The sequence below is a fragment of the Mytilus edulis genome, chromosome 7 (genome assembly GCF_963676685.1).
Source record: "Mytilus edulis chromosome 7, xbMytEdul2.2, whole genome shotgun sequence".
Taxonomy (NCBI): domain Eukaryota; kingdom Metazoa; phylum Mollusca; class Bivalvia; order Mytilida; family Mytilidae; genus Mytilus; species Mytilus edulis.
Window position 1 is genome coordinate 22,263,015 of NC_092350.1, and position 20,281 is coordinate 22,283,295.

Below are 20,281 nucleotides of genomic sequence, written 5' to 3' on the forward strand. Positions count from 1 at the left end.
CAAATGCACAGACAATTATCAACATTTTTTTATCGACTGTAAATCTTTAAAAGATTTGTGGAATAAAATAACAGAAAAAATGAATATCATAAACTTCTGTAAGAAAATAAACTTAATAGATATAGTCTTTGGATATAAAATAGGAGACCGACATTATAATGACATAAATCTTATTATAACGTTGATAGGTTTCTCAATTTACAAATCATTTTACACGTCGGAGCAAAGAACAAAATCCGCCGACATATACAATATCTTTAAAAAAGAATTTGAATTATATTTTGAAGTTAACAGATGTGTAAAAAAAAGTAAAAGTAATTTAATTCGCAAATTTCAAAAAAATCTTTAAACTGTTAGATTATAAAATATAAAAAAATCGACACCTCAGCGGCCGTAAAGAAAAACCCTTAAATTATACCTATTCTAAAACTTAAATCAAAACACAATAAGGTACAGATTATGTACAAAGATAATAAATTCATATTTCTATAATAATAAACATAAAATATCTCACCTTTCGATAATAATCCAAAAGCGAAAAGATTAACACGTGAAGTATATTATCCCCCAATCACGTCAAGTTACGATTATCTGATCACATTAAGACATCTGCACGATTTTTCTAAACGAGCAATATGTGTCAGGTAGATTGATTCAATAATGAGGATGTTAAAGTAAGGGTCAAATACGGTACAAAATTACGTAATAATAAATGTGAATGATTTGCAATTATATATGCTTATATTGTATTTTTTTTTTCTATTTGTAATTGACTAACAATCAGTCAGATTATATTATAATTAAAAATGTATGTTTCAAACACAAATTAAACTAACAAATACTAACAAAATATTATATACTGCTAACGGTTAACGAGGCCGGGATAAGGTACCGGTATTTGATGTATCAACTAACAAATGTGAAAAACTATCAATAAAACATGAGAACTGTTAAAAAAAAAAAAATAATAAAACAAAAGTTTATGTTCTAAATAATGACTCTATTAACACTGTGTATCATCGCCACCGGAAATTGGGTACTAACGAAGCGGAGAGAAATAGAAAAAAAAGTAAACAAGTTAAGAATTTATTCAATTTAAAGCATTTCCACTCATTTGGTGAGGGTGCCGCTTAAGAAATGATTTTCTGATATATAATTCTTTAAATTATTAGGCCGATAAGTACAAAATTAATACAAGATTTTGTGTAATACTCCAAAACTTGCCACTTAGTACCAAAAAAATTCGAGGTCGATCGTCCTCTGTCGCCCCATTCTCAAGATATTGAACTGTTTTTCATTATTTTTCCAGACACGTTTTTAGATTATTATAGTGTGGCATCATATTTACTGAAATTTGTTGTCAAAAAGATGTATTTTAAAGAATATAGACCATAAAAAATAAAGTCTAGGGTACGGCAACTTGCTCGTGTTAACAAATTTACTGTATGGCAACTTGTTTTCAACTGTATGGCAACTTGCTAATTTTAGAATAGTTATTTACCGTCCTTTCAAAGAAAATAAAGTATAAAGTTCAAATATCTAAGGTTGAAAGGGGGGGAAGGGGTGGTTACCCTTTTATGTTAAACTGTTTTTGTCCTTTTCAAGGTTTTAATTTGTTTAAAACTGTTATTTGACTGATAAATTTTTAAAACTGTTAACTGTTTTCGACCCACTGTCTGTAATCTGTTTTGTTAAAATTTGCAATGTTGTTAACTGTTTATTTGAAATTGAGATTCCTGTTATCTGTTACTTAATACTTAAAGTGTTCACTGTTTTTGACATTATTTTCTCTGTTAACTGATCTTAACTGTTATTTACAAGAATCACAAAAAAAAGTCATTAAAATCTGCTGTCCATCTCTTTCTTTACGTTGGTTCCGCAAAGGAGTGACATAAACAGCATATATGTTACTGTACATGTGTTTAAAAAATCTTTGAGTATAGTAAATCCTTGATAAAATTGAAAATGGAAATGAGGAAAATGTCAAAGAAACAGAAGCCCGACCAAATAGAAAAACAACCCAACGCAACGAGAAAATTATGCACTAGGGTGGGGTGTTAATTCACAGATAGGGAAAAAAACTTAGAATTGACACTCATAATTTTTAAACACCCTCTTTCCCTTTCTTCCTAATAAATAAGGCTTACTATTTGAGTTATGCATGTGTATATTTATGGAAAGAGAATCGTCCATAGATTTGATTTCCAATAGTAATAATGGTGAAATATAATCTTTTCTTTTTTTTAACCATGGCAATATGCAAAATGGGGGTTGAACATGTCACAAAGATCTCAAAAATTTGGTCCAAAGGATAATTTCAATCAATAAGAGTGATACCTTTCCTGAAACCATAGACATATATCTATCAAAAGGTAAAAAAAATCATATGCATTTCTGCTGTTTTTTCCATAACATTGAAAAGATCGAGCGTCAAATCTTTGTTGAAAAACAATACAAAATTTCTAAATCTATGGCGGTACGGATAGGAACGTATGGATGTTCAAACTGAAAAATGGCTTATAAAACATGCTAAAAACAATCTAAGTGTTCATATAAACCAACTAGGAAGGCTATATTATTATTCAACTATCTAAAAATCAATTCAATTGTACAAAAACTTTCATATTTAGAAAATTCAGCATGGCTATAATGCGAAACTAAACTTGTAACTGTGTATTGATATACCTGAATACCTCCTAAGTGAGCAATCATTTAACTACAAAAAGGGGGTAAAAGTTCAATGTTTGTTTCTTAAAACATATAAATGAACCAAAATTTAAAAAATGAAATAAATACAATATAAAAAAGAAGATGTGGTATGATTGCCAATGAGACAACTATCCACAAAAGACCAAAATGAAACAGACATTAACAACTATAGGTATGGCCTTCAACAATGAGCAAAGCTCATACCGCATAGTCAGCTATAATAGGCCCCGATAAGACAATGTAAAACAATTCAAACGAGAAAAATAACGGCCTTATTTATGTAAAAAAGACTATATACAAATGTAGCAAAGGTTACGGACTCAAGTTGGGTCATGCAGGTGCAACAAATGCGGCAGTGTTAAACATGTTTAGGGATATCTCATGCCCCTCTTTATACGTCTAACCAATGTAGTTATATCTGCCTTCTATTTGTAATGTATCCAAAACGTTAAAAGGAAAGGCCACTTCTTATCCAGCTAAAACTCTGGTCAGTCCTATGATGAAAATAATTCAGATGTATATGGAATGTTAAGTTATATTGACCCAGAGTACCTGGACGGAATTGTGAAAATAAATTACCTTTTCAATTTGCAATTCGTAAAATAACTGAACAGTGTGGTCTGGTAGAAGAAGCCGAAAATGAGGACTTGGTTCTCAAATTGATGTCAAATTTGATAGTCTTAGACTTCAGAATTGTAAAGATGGACCAAGGCTTTTTTTTTTATATCAGATCAGAGTTCTTAATTGGGACTTGGAGATGAAAGAGCGCTTCAACTTGTGACACCTTACATGTTTTTTTTCTAATTTATACACTGGTTTTGATGATTTAAAATAAAAATCAGTAAACCTTCGTAATTCCTTTTAATAAAATCATGTAAGCAATGAGTCGTATGAATACCCTGACTGAGATGTAACCATAATTTTTAAGAGCCCCCATAAAAAAAAAATAATGTTCGCGCCCTATAGTATTCACTCATTCTATCTGTTTGTTACACTTTCCTACGTCATGACGATAACCCAAGTTTGCTTCGACTGATGACATAAAACATTTACTAAACAATATACATAACCAAAAGAAGCCTCCCTTTTGTTGTTTGAAGCATTTTCGATTATTAATGACATAGTCCTTTTTCTTGGAGTCAATCACCCCGTCTGCTTTTCCTTCCGTTCAACTGCACATGTCTGTCCATATGTCAATAAAAAAAATATGGTACTTTCGTGTGTCTTCTGAAAATTAGTCAGCTTTATAAAAGATTCCTTATTGAGCTTGGCATTTCTGCGACTTTGTACAGTGGTTTTCAAACTTTTGAATACATTGAAGATATGGACTTCCCCTTTTCATTGCTTTTGGGTTCGTTTGGAAAAAAGGATAAATTAAAGTTGCTGTTAACTCTTATCAGCATTTAAAATTTGTTGTTAACTGTTTTTGCCAAAATCGAGGTGTTGTTAACATGTTAACGGACCCCCTCCTCCTATCTAATTATGCATTAGATAAAATGCATTAGATAGAAACACCATTTCCTTGACAGCATTTTTAGATGTATACAAATTATATATTTTTAAAAAGAAACTGACAAGAAAATTAATTTGAAATGGAATTCACGATTTGTTTCTCCTTACTTTCGATGACAACAAAGTATTTTCTTAATTTTGTCTGTCCGAATTCACGATCCTGTGGTTCGGTGGTTGTCGTTGCTTCATCTCAATCTTATTTGTTGTTTTCATAAATTGTTTTGTTACACTGTATATGAGTTAGGCCGTTAGTTTTCTTGTTGAGTCCTTCCACATATTTCTGTCGGTGCCTTTTATAGCCGACTATAAGGTACGAGTTTTCGTTGTTGAAGGCCGTACGATAGCATGTAATTGCTTGCATACATTTTATTTTATCCTGATGGATAGTTATCTTATTTGCTATCATACCACATCTCCACTGTTAAAAAAAAAGCTAGCACCAACACAAGATGAATGGACGGTTTATTTTATTGAACTTACACAATTTCAACCTAACAACAAATAAGATAACATTCGTTAGTAGTATAACGATATATAAATGTATTTAGGATAATATGGTTGAAAAAAACCTTTTTGTACAAAATCGAAAAGCGATACGCAACGAGGCCTTCTGAACTGAATTAACGGCATATATTTAATAATATTTGATAAGTAAGACATTTTGTATATTTGTAAGCCTGTAAAGCTTTGATATCAACAAAATATCGTCACTTGATATTATCTAAACAGCAATTAAAATTATAATATATTGCAAGACGCCGTACAGACAAAAGTTGTTATTTTGCAATTCGCCGTACAACGTCCTGCAATTCGCCGTACAACAAACAAACAATGTCTTTGTCCATATTCTTTAAAAAAACATGTTTTTGACAACAAATTTCAGTAAATATGATGCCACACTATAATAATCTAAAAACGTGTCTGGAAAAATAATGAAAAACAGTTCAATATCTTGAGAATGGGGCGACAGAGGATGATCGACCTCGAAATTTTCCGGTACTAAGTGGCAAGTTTTGGAGTATTACTCAAAATCGTGTATTAATTTTGTACTTATCGGCCTAATAATTTAAAGAATTATATATCAGAAAATCATTTCTTGAGCGGCACCCTCATCACATGAGTGGAAATGCTTTAAATTGAATGAATTCTTAACTTGTTTACTTTTTTTTCTATTTCTCTCCGCTTCGTTAGTACCCAATTTCCGGTGGCGATGATACACAGTGATTAAAATCACCATACAGAATTTTAAATAGAACTCTTGAGAAAAAGACCTTTGCTACATTTCGCAAATAATGGCAGCAAAAGAAAACGCGAGTTGGAAATCATCAATTAATGATACTGGAGAATATGTTAGAAAGCAGTCAAAATTTAGGAACTTTATTACAGGTAAAATAAAATAAATATATATTTTAAAAAAAAAAAAAAATGATATCATAGCCGCATGTTTATATAGAGTGGGTATGCTACAAGAGATATAAGAGAGACGTATGATATCATAGCCGCATGTTTATATAGAGTGGGTATGCTACAAGAGATCTAAGAGAGACGTATGATATCAAAGGGATATTCAAACTCATATGTCGAAGACAAACTGACGAAGTGTTTACTGGAAAAGTCAAATATACGTGAGCGTCGCCATGGGACGTCCACAAAAAGTCATCCTCTAAAAATGAGCAAATACAAAATGTGACAGGAATCGATTTCTAAGCTAATATTTAATAGCTAGCATGGACTATCTGATATCTATGATGAGTTTATCTATTATCAAATTGTTCTAATTTTTAAATAAATCGAATTTAACGGACGTGAATTTTAGGAAAGATGCAATTAGGGTACAGTACTCCTCATTACCAAATCATGGTTCGTTTGGAGGTCAGTTCAAACCAATTTTTCAATGAATCAATATGGATTCAAAATTTAATTGGTGGGACTTTGTAGTAAATGAGGATGCATCTACAAAATAAACGTAAAAAAGCTTCTGTATTGGTCGTAAAAAAAACGTAGGTAAAAAAACCTGTCAAAATAGGTGCAATTTGTGTTCCCTAACGTTATGCAAAAATCATTTCCCGTTTGGGATATTAGATAATTTTTCTGCGGTTGTAATTTTTAAATTGAAAAAAAATATATAAATATATGTCTTGGCTTGAATTTAATTGTTTTAAATACTAGGTCAAACGGACATGTCTATATCTACAATCCCCTTTCCTTTTCATGAATTTGACCTACCGAATTAGACTATTTACCAGATTTGTTATAGCATGAGCAACAAGACGGGTGCCACATGTGGAGTAGTTTCTGCTTATCCTTCCGGAGTATCTGAGATCATCCCCAGTTTTGGTGGGGTTCGTGTTGCTCGGAGCTATGAACCAAAAAGGGCATAAAAAATAGGCAAATTCATCCAATGCCAGCTTTGCCTGGGGGAGTTGGAACCTCAGTTTCTGTAAAATTTCAAAATTTAAACCGGGCAGTTTTAAATAGTTTGTTATAAATCATGTCAGCACTGAAGTAATGACTTCTGAGTTGATGATACCCTCGGGAAACTAGTATCTCACCAGCAGAGGTATATAAAATGATAACAACATGTTATAAATTACATGCGTCCGAAAAACTTTCCTGGATTTATCTTCACTAGGAATTCGTCTCACTTGTACATGTCCTATTACATATATAAAAGTCTGAAATCAAGGCAACAGTAGTAAACCGCTGTTCAAAAATCATAAATCGATTGAGAAAAAAAATTCAGGTTACAAACTAAAACTGAGGGGAACACGTCAAATATATAAGAGGAGAACTACGACACAACAGAAACACAATTTTGCTGTTATTATTTTAAGTTTCAAAGTTCTTAAAAATGACACATAAATTTACATTACAGCGTCTTAGTGAACAAAGTATGCTCCTTCGCATTATTTATTTCAAAATATCAAATTAAAATAACATTGATTAAAATGATATAAAAAAAATCTATCAGAAAATGAATAGGGATAAAAAATTGACATTAATATAAAATAATTTCTATTTAATTATTCACTGTCTTTAAATATCATTTTAATTTGTTTTAAGTTTCGTGGATCATTTGGTACTAATTTTTAATGTGATACATGTAAAAAGTGCATTATTCTATCAAATAGGCCATCGATAAAAATATTTAAGGATAAACAACATTTTATGTATGACTCTTAATTATTGACATTATTTAAAGTCTTGAAAATATTCTTTAGATTTCACCTACTTTGCAAACAATTCTCTTATTTCTAAACAAAAACAGGTTGAATTTAAGCTACCTTCTTTATCAAACACATGCATTTTTTTAGGCTTGACATTCATCGAGACTTTTTGCAAAACGAAAGTATTATTTCAAAAATTTGGAGAAACAGGTCCGACAAATTCTTCCTTGAAACCCTATTACATACAAGGGACAACCACGGTAACAAATAGTTAAGAAAATACCAATAACAAATACAGAAACATCACATTAATAAATTAAACATAATTTACGCCAGACGCGCGTTTCGTCTATAAAAGACTCAACAGAGTTTGGAGGCTACAGAAGACATAAAAGAGACGGGAGATACCAAAGGGATATTCAAAATCACATGTCGAAGACAAACTGACACTGCCATGGCATTTTTTTAAAGATAAAAAGACAAACGTTAGTAATGAAAACACACCATTTAAAACTATAATCAGAGATCATGAACACCAAAAATTAAAAAAGGGGGGACAAATTCGGGCTTAAATAAGATTTTTCTGAGCCTCATGCACAAATACAAATTGTTTTTCGATCGTCTTAACAGAAAGTAAATTTTTCCGAAGTTTTTTCTTATTTCAAAAACATAATATATAAAATCTTATATATGTCTTGGCTTGAATTTGGTTGTTTTGCATAGGTCTTAAGAACCGTCTGATCCAAATACGCAATCAAACAAACGTAAAAAAAACATGTTGTATGTTTCTTATTCCCGCAGATGGTAAACTTTATTAAATGCACGCGAATAGTCCGAACAATTGACTGAAAGACTAATCATGATATAATGATTTATCAGTTATACCTTTCAGATGATAGATATAGGAAGATGTGGTTTAAGTACCAATGAGACAACTCTCCATCCAAGTCACAATTTGTAAAAGTAAACCATTATAAGTCAAAGTACGGTCTTCAACACGGAGCACAACAGCAAGCTATAAAGGCACTAAAATGACTAGTGTAAAGTCATTCAAACAAAAACGCCAATGTTCTAATCTTTAAACAAAAACGAGAAACGAAATACACTTATGAACCACATCAACAAATGACAACCGCTGAACATCAGGTTCATGACTTAGAACAGGTGCAAAAAAAAATGCAGCGGGTTTAAAAGTTTTAAAATGTACAACCTCCATCCTTTTTTTTTATTTATATTTTTACCTGAGATTACCTGTAAAATGAATGCGCGCAAATGTAATCAAAAGTTGCGCGCAAACGTAAAATAGTTTAATCCCCAAAATTAGTAATTAATAGTCATATCCGTAATGAAAATGAAATAGAATAAGCAGGTAACGGATTCAAAATCTCCTCCTTTGAATAGAAGTAATCATAAATCCGAGAGAGATTAATAATCCTTCTATGATCTAGAGATGTTATGCAAAATCTTGATTGTACATTTTTTCCCCAATTCCGACTTAATTACAATTTAAACAATAAGTAGATATCTTGATCATTTTCTTTCTGTTAAAAATTTCGATTTTATTGAATTTGCTGAATATATTTATTTCAAAGAACTTCAACTAAGTAAGTTAATAATAATAATCCAATTGTCCTTTCAAGATATAACATTATTGATAGAGAATGGAATTATTGAAACTATATACGGCAAAAAATATTTTCTCTATCATATAAATTCACACGTCTACTACCGACTTGCCATGGACATGTTTTCCTCTGTCATAGATTTCACATACCCACTTTTGCCTTACCAGTAACATTTGTTATCTCTTATATATCAAGTCTATTTGTTCTCTATGATAGATTCCACATATTTTTTTATCGACTTATCAATGGAATTTGTGCATGATAATATATTCGTCTTCCCGATCATTCACTAATATTAACATTTGTTCCCCATAACAGATTCTACAATATGACCATTAAGTCTAGATATTTGTTTTGCGTCAACGAAAAAATGATGTGCTAACCCTGACAACAAATTTGGTTTTTCTCGCGTCTGCCTTTTTTAATTATAAACCTTGTATGTTTGATGTGTTTTGTTCAACCACCACTAGGTAAATGACACTGCTAATGAAAGTTCACATCCGAGAGTATCAACACCCAGTGTCAGCAATCGGTGCAGGCAGGAAATATATTATTTTTTCAATTAACTCTTAAAAAAGTTGCAATTATTTTGAAACACTAAGAATTATTATTTCACAGGCAAATTTGGAACAACTTTAATGATCTTTATGTTTTCAAAGGTCTTCAAATAAGTCATTAATGATTAGGAATAGGAAGCCGTGTGTAGTGTTTATTTAATTTCCAGTTCTTGAAGATAATTATATATATGAAACCCAATCAGAAAAATTAGGATATTTAATGGAAATAAACTCATCATAGATACAAGGATTGAAATTTCATATTTACGCCAGACGCGCGTTTCGTCTACAAAAGACTCATCAGTGACGATCGAATAAAAAATTGTTAAAAAGGCCAAATAAAGTACGAAGTTGTAGAGCATTGAGGACCAAAAATTCCTAAAAGTTTTGCCAAATACAGCTAAGGTAATCTATTCCTGAGGTAGAACATCATCAATTTATCTTAATGTGAAATTAGATTATATGGCTTCTTTAGTCTTCTTGTTATTGAGAAGTGACGAAACTCCGACTTATAAGAAAATCAGAAGAGGTCGGCAAGTAACGGATCACAGATCGTTCACATAGGAATGCCAACAATTTGTTGAACTCCAGCATACTGATCAAAAATTCCTCTGTGTAGTCTTTTTTACCATTCAGATCACTATTTACAAAATATGCTGTATAAATTCATAGCTTAATATATGCTACCATTTATATGTTGAAAAGCTTTGTGGATTTATATTATTTTTTTAGACAATCTGTATATTTTAGAACCCCATTTTTCTCCATTCTTTATTTTTGTTGCCTATATTTCTCTATTTTTTAGTTTTAAACTGCTTATCCCTTGTTTTGTTTCCATATTTCTATATTAATCCTGTAAACCACATCCGCACCTTCAAACATTATGCTATTGCATATTTTTTCATACACATTACCTCTTTCACAGGTTAAACATATAACAAAATGTTGAAAGCTGCTTAAATTAAATTATTTCTGTGAAGTCCTTGTTTTGTTTAAAAGATTTTTTATATGTTGTTTTTTTCTAGCACAGCATTTAAACGTCTCTTAAATAAAAAGTATTTGACTTGTGTCTAGTATATGGTTTATCTTATTTATATATGTAAAATATTGCAAGTTCTTGTTGATTAAACACAAATAAGTTGTAAATGAAGTTTGACTTTGTGACAAATACGAAACTTACAAAGTCATGAAAACTCTTATCTTTAAAGACAACGAAAATCAAATACATTTAGAAATATTGCGTAGAAGACACAAAACAAATTATAATAAAGGAAAGGGATGTGAGAGGTATCGGAAAAAACTAAAGGGAAAAGTACCATACTGACAAGACAAAAAAAATGAAGTGATATAGATCTGACGATAACATTAAATACAGCAAGTATAGACAACCTTTGAATCTTATAACAGGGAAATTGTATTAGCTGCGCAGAAAGGAGAACCATAATTAATTAGTCTATTGCTTCTTTTGCAAGACCCGTCATGTTACCAAGTGGTTAATTTGGTAAAGAAATATTTCATACGTAATAAAAATCAGTTAATCAAGTGTAGTGAAACCCTTGTGGAAATGTTTTACCACAATTTATGACAAATTCTCATAAAAAAAATCTAACATTTCTTTTGTCGTTATACATAACGTTTAGATTGAATATTTGAATTCTAAGACCCCTTCTGGTTCGAAAATAGCTGATATGGCAAAAAAAATAATCAAAGGACAATAGAGCTACGTTTTCGCTGCTAGTTCGAAAATTTTCAAAATGTCACCAAAAAGTACCTGCATTTGGAATAGTTGATATCTTAAACTGCAATTAAAAAATAGAAACTTTGAAGGGGGATGATTCCATCTTACAGAGTCAACAATTACGTGTTGTATTGTGTTGATACTCTCGTACTACAAATAATATAGCTGTACATAAAGGCAACAGTAGTATACCGCTGGTTGTTGATGAGGCATCACAGATATTTTAGGTAAATAAAGGCAACAGTAGTATACCGCTGGTTGTTGATGAGGCATCACAGATATTTTAGGTAAATAAAGGCAATAGCAGTATACCGCTGGTTGTTGTTGAGACATCACAGATATTTTAGGTAACCGATACCGATGTATCATATAGCAAGGAGCCAATGTTCTGTAATCTTCTTCCTATTATATTTTCTGTTTACAATAATCTATTCCCTTATCATTTGTCTTGTAATTTCTTTCGATTTTCAAATTATTGCTTTGTTCATCTTTTTCGTCCAAATTCTATTAAGACGTCATGTTGTTCGGTGTTGTTGATATCTTAAATATTATAGTGTTTAATACATCTATAGACATAGGAGGCTGTGCGGGCTACAATTAATAAAATTCAAATTTCGGCTTATTCATTTTGGTATTTTTTTAAATGTTAAACTAACAGTAACATATGTCCTAATTTTGTAATAACAATCAGAAGAACAATATAAAAATTAATGTGCATCAGAAAATACCAAGAGCACTGCACAACACATAATATCAATGCGCCACAGAAAATATAAATAGTAATGCGCAACAGACAATATAAATAGTAATGCGCAACAGACAATACAAGGATAAATGCAAAACATACAATAAAAAGCTATGCCCAACAGACAATATAGAGAACAATGCGCAACAGGCAATTCAAAAGCAAAGCGCAACAGACCAACTAAAGAGAAATGCGAAAAAGAAACAATAAAAAAGAAATGTGAAAGAAACAATAAAAAAATACAAAGAGTAATGCGTAACAGACAATACAAAGAGTAATGCGTAACAGACAATACAAAGAGTAATACACAACAGACAATATAAAGAGTAATGCGTAATGGATAATATAAAGAGCAGTGCGTAACAGACAATACAAATTGCAATGCATAACAGACAATATAAAGAGCAATGCGTAACAAACAATACAAAGAGTGATGCGTAACAGACAATACAAAAAGTAATGCGTAACAGACAATACAAATTGCAATGCATAACAGACAATATAATGAGCAATGCGTAACAGACAATACAAAGAGCAATGCGTAACAGATCATACAAAGAGCAATGTATGCATAACAGACAATATATATATAAAGAGTAATGCGTTACAGACAATATAAAGAGCAATGCGTCACAGACAATACAAAGAGCAATGCGTCACAGACAATACAAAGAGCAATGCGTCACAGACAATACAAAGAGTAATGCGTAACAGACAATACAAAGAGCAATACGTAACAGACAATACAAAGAGTAATGCGTAACATACAATACAAAGAGCAATACGTAACATACAATATAAAGAGCAATGCGTAACAGACAATACAAAGAGTAATGCGTAACAGACAATATAAAGAGCAATGCGTAACAGACAATACAAAGAGCAATGCGTAACAGACAATATAAAGAGCAATGCGTAACAGACAATACAAAGAGTAATGCGTAACAGACAATACAAAGAGCAATGCGTAACATACAATACAAAGAGCAATACGTAACAGACAATACAAAGAGTAATGCGTAACATACAATATAAAGAGCAATGCGTAACAGACAATACAAAGAGTAATGCGTAACAGACAATACAAAGAGCAATACGTAACAGACAATACAAAGAGTAATGCGTAACAGACAATACAAAGAGCAATACGTAACAGACAATACAAAGAGTAATGCGTAACAGACAATATAAAGAGCAATACGCAACAGACAATACAAAGAGCAATGCGTAACATACAATACAAAGAGCAATGCGTAACAGACAATATAAAGAGCAATGCGTAACAGTAACAGACAATACAAAGAGTAATGCGTAACAGACAATACAAAGAGCAATGCGTAACATACAATACAAAGAGCAATGCGTAACAGACAATATAAAGAGCAATGCGTAACAGACAATACAAAGAGTAATGCGTAACAGACAATATAAAGAGCAATACGTAACAGACAATACAAAGAGTAATGCGTAACAGACAATATAAAGAGCAATGCGTAACAGACAATACAAAGAGCAATGCGTAACAGACAATACAAAGAGTAATGCGTAACAGACAATACAAAGAGTAATGCGTAACAGACAATATAAAGAGTAATGCGTAACAGACAATACAAAGAGTAATGCGTAACAGACAATATAAAGAGTAATGCGTAACAGACAATATAAAGAGCAATGCGTAACAGACAATACAAAGAGTAATGCGTCACAGACAATACAAAGAGTAATGCGTAACAGACAATATAAAGAGTAATGCGTAACAGACAATACAAAGAGTAATGCGTAACAGACAATATAAAGAGTAATGCGTAACAGACAATACAAAGAGTAATGCGTAACAGACAATATAAAGAGCAATACGTAACAGACAATACAAAGAGTAATGCGTAACAGACAATACAAAGAGTAATGCGTAACAGACAATATAAAGAGCAATACGTAACAGACAATACAAAGAGTAATGCGTAACAGACAATATAAAGAGCAATGCGTAACAGACAATACAAAGAGCAATGCGTAACAGACAATACAAAGAGTAATGCGTAACAGACAATACAAAGAGTAATGCGTAACAGACAATACAAAGAGTAATGCGTAACAGACAATACAAAGAGTAATGCGTAACAGACAATACAAAGAGCAATACGTAACAGACAATACAAAGAGTAATGCGTAACAGACAATACAAAGAGCAATGCGTAACAGACAATACAAAGAGCAATGCGTAACAGACAATACAAAGAGCAATGCGTAACAGACAATACAAAGAGTAATGCGTAACAGACAATACAAAGAGTAATGCGTAACAGACAATACAAAGAGCAATGCGTAACATACAATACAAAGAGCAATGCGTAACAGACAATATAAAGAGCAATGCGTAACAGACAATACAAAGAGTAATGCGTAACAGACAATACAAAGAGCAATGCGTAACATACAATACAAAGAGCAATGCGTAACAGACAATACAAAGAGCAATGCGTAACATACAATACAAAGAGCAATGCGTAACAGACAATATAAAGAGCAATGCGTAACAGACAATACAAAGAGCAATGCGTAACAGACAATACAAAGAGCAATGCGTAACAGACAATACAAAGAGCAATGCGTAACAGACAATACAAAGAGCAATGCGTAACAGACAATATAAAGAGCAATGCGTAACATACAATACAAAGAGCAATACGTAACAGACAATATAAAGAGCAATGCGTAACAGACAATACAAAGAGTAATGCGTAACAGACAATATAAAGAGCAATGCGTAACATACAATACAAAGAGCAATGCGTAACAGACAATATAAAGAGCAATGCGTAACAGACAATACAAAGAGCAATGCGTAACATACAATACAAAGAGTAATGCGTAACAGACAATACAAAGAGCAATGCGTAACATACAATACAAAGAGCAATGCGTAACATACAATACAAAGAGCAATGCGTAACAGACAATATAAAGAGCAATGCGTAACAGACAATACAAAGAGCAATGCGTAACATACAATACAAAGAGTAATGCGTAACAGACAATACAAAGAGCAATGCGTAACATACAATACAAAGAGCAATGCGTAACATACAATACAAAGAGCAATGCGTAACAGACAATACAAAGAGCAATGCGTAACAGACAATACAAAGAGTAATGCGTAACAGACAATACAAAGAGCAATGCGTAACAGACAATACAAAGAGCAATGCGTAACAGACAATACAAAGAGCAATGCGTAACATACAATACAAAGAGCAATGCGTAACATACAATACAAAGAGCAATGCGTAACAGACAATATAAAGAGCAATGCGTAACAGACAATACAAAGAGTAATGCGTAACAGACAATACAAAGAGCAATGCGTAACATACAATACAAAGAGCAATGCGTAACAGACAATATAAAGAGCAATACGTCACAGACAATACAAAGAGCAATGCGTTACAGACAATATAAAGAGCAATGCGTAACAGACAATACAAAGAGCAATGCACAACAGACAATATAAAGAGCAATACGTAACATACGATACAAAGAGCAATGCGTAACAGACAATATAAAGAGCAATGCGTAACATACAATACAAAGAGCAATGCACAACAGACAATATAAAGAGCAATACGCAACAGACAATACAAAGAGCAAAGCTCAACAGACAATACACAGATCAATGCTTAGCAGAAAATATCAAGAGCAAAGCTCAGCAGACACCATAAATAACGATGCGAGACATACAATTTAAAGAGTTATACATAGCAGACAATTCAAGCAGCAATGCACAATAGACAATATAAAATTCAAGGCGGAACAGCACACTGCACAACATACAATATCAGGAGAAATACTAAATATACAATATTTATAAAGGACAATGCGCAAAAGGCAGTTCAACGAGAAATAAACAATATAAATTGAAATGCGCAAAAGACAATATAAAGAGCAATGCGCAATGACAGTATAAAGAACGATGTTCAAAGGACAATATAAGGAACAATGCCAAACAGATAATACAAAAAGCAATGCAAAACAGACAATACAAAGATCAATGCGCAACAGACATTAGAAAGAGCAATGTCTAACAAAAAATATCATGAACAATGCACAACAGACAAAACATTAGATCAATGTGCCACAGATAATATCAAGGGCAACGCATAACAGAACATATAAAGGGCAATGCGCAACAGAATATCAAGACCAATGCGCAACAGAAAAAATACAAAAGGCCTATTTTTTTAAATGTAATTTGTGTAGTCAAGATTAGTTTTTGAAAAATACAAATGCACTTCAAATTACCATGCACTTATAACAATCTTGTCAGAAACAACATAATCCCAACTTGTCTTTTAAGATTACACACGAAAAATTATTACTTGACATGTCGTCTCAAAATGTCGTTTTATCTTTGCTTGAAGTGAACTGATTAAACATCAACTTGCAAATTATTTAAAAGGCCTCATTGTTTTTCCGAGGAAAGATTTTTACTTGTTTCTTGGTAGATTTATATTTGTTTGCACAGTGCTTGAATTCTGCAAGTACTCCTTGTGTTGATTTCTTTCACTGTATTTAGTAGACTTCAATTAGTAAGTCAAAACGACACACTTCAAAAGGAGAAAACATATATATATAACGTACTTGATCGATATCCTGTCAAGATATACCTTTATATAATTGATAAACAGCTCCATGGTATCTATCGAAGTATTAACACAAACTTTCTTGTTTAAATTCGGTGCCCAATAACTTAAAAGTTTAAACTGTTATGGCCAATCGAGATATTTGATAAGAGTTTGTATTTGATCAGGCCTAGTATATAAGACATTTTGACTTCCTGATTCACAATTTAATACAATAGTGAAAAGGTTTGATCAAATCTTGATGTTAAACAAAACATAATATAATAGTTATTTTACAACTACAATGGACCAGCCAGGGTCCGTAGTATGGACATTCTGGTTTTTATGCCTGTTTATGGTATATAGGCCAGTCAACACTAACTTTATTAAGTTTAGACCATTTTATGAGTACCAGTATAATTTCCAGTCGGATTCAGACGTTAAAGACCTCGGAAAATTTAAAGTCGACGCAAAGGTAGGCCTCTAAACAACCATATTGTTGATTTACTTTCACTTTGTTTGAATGTTCAATCAAAATGCACTTAAAATAGATGCATATATTTACTAAAATTCTTAAAAAAGTTTTACGTATATGCAATTCAGACGTCTTCCATCCGGGACTTTCTATACTTAGTAAGAATAGAAAGTCCCTGCTTCCATCAATGATTTGAGAGCAAACCCTGCAAACTGTGAATTTAGACTGTGTGTGTATTCCTTTGAAACGAAAGGCAATGATTTTTTTTATAAATGAATAACTTACTCGGAATCACTTTGTTTAGTTGTATACGTAGTTAAACGACCGTATTGCAATTCTATTTTTTGTTGTTGTAAATTTAAACCTTTCTGCTTCCAAATATGAAATGCATTAATTATATTTGATTGCACATATAAAACTAAATACAATGTAAGTGTTTATTTATGGACGACGAAAATTTAACAACGATAGCATCTTTCCGTTGTCAGGTTTTAATTCGTAATTGCCAATTGAAGTTATTTCCTATCTCACATCATTTGTCTTTTAACTGATAAAAAAATGTGTTCGTTTGATAGAAGATATGCAAATGTTCGGTTTAAATTGACTAGTCCCAGTTTGAGAAGTTGAGTTTAAACTGTTGTTAATTAAAACAGTCAAAAAGTTGTTGGTGGTTAATGATAATGTACATAAGTGATGATTTTAAACTAGAACTGAATACGTCCTCAATAATAAGGGCTGTTTAGTTTTAAGAACACGATATATTGTTGTACTGTCAATCTATACGATCTTTGGCCTGAATCATTTTGCTGTGAAGCTTTTGAATGGGGATAAAAGTATTATATATAACTATATTTCCTCTATCATAGAGATTTGGTGTACATGAAATATATAAATCAGAAAAATATAAAACAAAGAATTTAACGGACACAACTATCGATTGTAGAAACCTCGATTTGCAGATTTTTTCCCATAACGAATACAAATCTTAGAGACACAAGTTATTTCGTCATTTTCTGATTCATATGCAAATTGCTCTTTATCCCAATGTTTAGAAATTCGAACAACTGTGTTGTATATGTAGTAATTTACAGTATTACAGGAAAATACAACCTTTTCACAAATCCTCTTTACCAATAGTTTGCCCTCTGATAGCCACAAGTTAGCAAATGTTATAGATTTTAAACATGTTTTAAAAAAAAACACGTTAACTTCATATCAAACATCTTCCGTTAGTCCCAAGACAAAGGGCGGTGGCGCTGTAATGTTGAACGTCATGCAATAAGACGATAAACTGGCCTGAAAACGTAGATCGTCCTTTGTATTGGTGGGCATTTGTCCGTCGTTCTCAACAATTTTGTGCTTTCTACGGTAAATGTTTACAGTTTGATCAATTTTTTTTTTGGTAAATTGCTGTCCGATTGACTTTTAGCTAAAATATCTAATTCTTTTATATTTTTTCAATAGATGAAACGCCAAAGCCATTTTTGTCATAATTCATGTTTGATATTCGGATATTTTTTTTTTATAAAACAAAAAGGAGAATGTTTCCCTTTTTTATATAAAAAAAAATGAAACGCTGTTTACTTTTGTTATGTAACTCTGAGACTACTATAATAGTTATAGTAGTCTCAGTGTAACTATAAACAAAAACCTATGTTTTTTCACTTGATAAAATCAAATGAAAAATAATCTTGTGATTTGGTCTCTGATGGAAAGTTTCAATCATAACACATCTTCTTATTTTCATATGTCTAATTTTTTTTTTATCACTGTTAACCTTAATTTACTAGCCTAAATCAATTTGTTTTGTGACCTTCAATAACTATCCCATTCTTCTAAACTAGCGTACAGACGTCTATTGTTCTTTTGTTATTGCACCGGAAGCACTAAGACACTAAGGAAGCAGTATCAGTCTCGTATAAACTTTTCAGATGTGACTACCGACATGATTGCTGAACCAAAGTTTCAATATCAAACCAATGTCTTTCGTCTTTGCTATTGATAAAACCTCTAATACTCTTTAAAACTCATATTACACATATACGAATTGTAGAAACAAAATAATATAAAACAAGATACAACTACATATCAATGTCAAAGCGACACGAATGGCCCCGTCCAAAAAAGTTGAAAAATCTGCAATTTCAATAACACATATGGACACAAACATGATGGTAGTCTCAGATATCAAAAATCAGCTCAAAATCTGGAGGGGTATAGAAAAAAATCCGTATAACTATGATTTTCAATAATTTATCAAAGTCCAAAGCCTGTAATTTCAGCAAAAAATAGCGAAGCGGAACAAAACTTATACTTGATCTGTAACCCATCATGGTTAACTCACATATAAAAAATCAGCCCAATATCTGAAGGCGTTTAGAAAAAAGTCTGTATAACTGTGATTTTCAACAATTTCTCAACGTCCAAAGTCTGTAATTTCGGCAAAAATTAGTGGAGCGGAACGAAACTTAAACTTGATATGTAACCCATCATGGTTAACTCACATACCAAAAATCAGCCCAATATCTGAAGGCGTTTAGAAAAAAGTCTGTATAACTGTGATTTTCAACAATTTCTCAAAGTCCAGTCTGTAATTTCGGCAAAAATTAGTGGAGCGGAACGAAACTTAAACTTGATCTGTAACTCATCATGGTTAACTCACATACCAAACATCAGCCCAATATCTGAAGGCGTTTAGAAAAATCCGTATTACGATGATTTCCAATAATTCACCAAAGTCCAAAGCCTGTAATTTCAGCAAAAATTAGCGAAGCGGAACAAAACTTATACTTGATCTGTAACTCATCATGGTTAACTCACATATCAAAAATCAGCCCAACATCTGAAGGCGTTTAGAAAAAAAGTCTGTATAACTGTGATTTTCAACAATATCTCAAAGTCCAAAGTCTGTAATTTCGGAAAAACTAGTGGAGCGGAACGAAACTTAAACTTGATCTGTAACTCATCATGGTTAACTCACATACCAAACATCAGCCCAATATCTGAAGGCGTTTAGAAAAATCCGTATTACGATGATTTTCAATAATTTACCAAAGTCCAAAGCCTGTAATTTCAGCAAAAATTAGCGAAGCGGAACGAAACTTAAACTTGATCTGTAAATCATCATGGTTACC

General features: G+C 32.0%; 1 protein-coding gene across 1 annotated transcript in view; it reads left to right on the plus strand.

Annotated features, from left to right (window-relative positions):
• The first annotated feature begins 16,870 nt into the window (after window positions 1-16,870).
• LOC139481085 (uncharacterized) overlaps window positions 16,871-20,281 on the plus strand; it is a 68,231-nt gene continuing 64,820 nt past the window's right edge. The window contains exon 1 of the mRNA XM_071264175.1: window positions 16,871-17,147. Within this exon, the coding sequence (XP_071120276.1) occupies window positions 16,977-17,147 (171 nt within the window). The 5' untranslated portion in view covers window positions 16,871-16,976. The remainder of the gene's footprint in view (window positions 17,148-20,281) is intronic.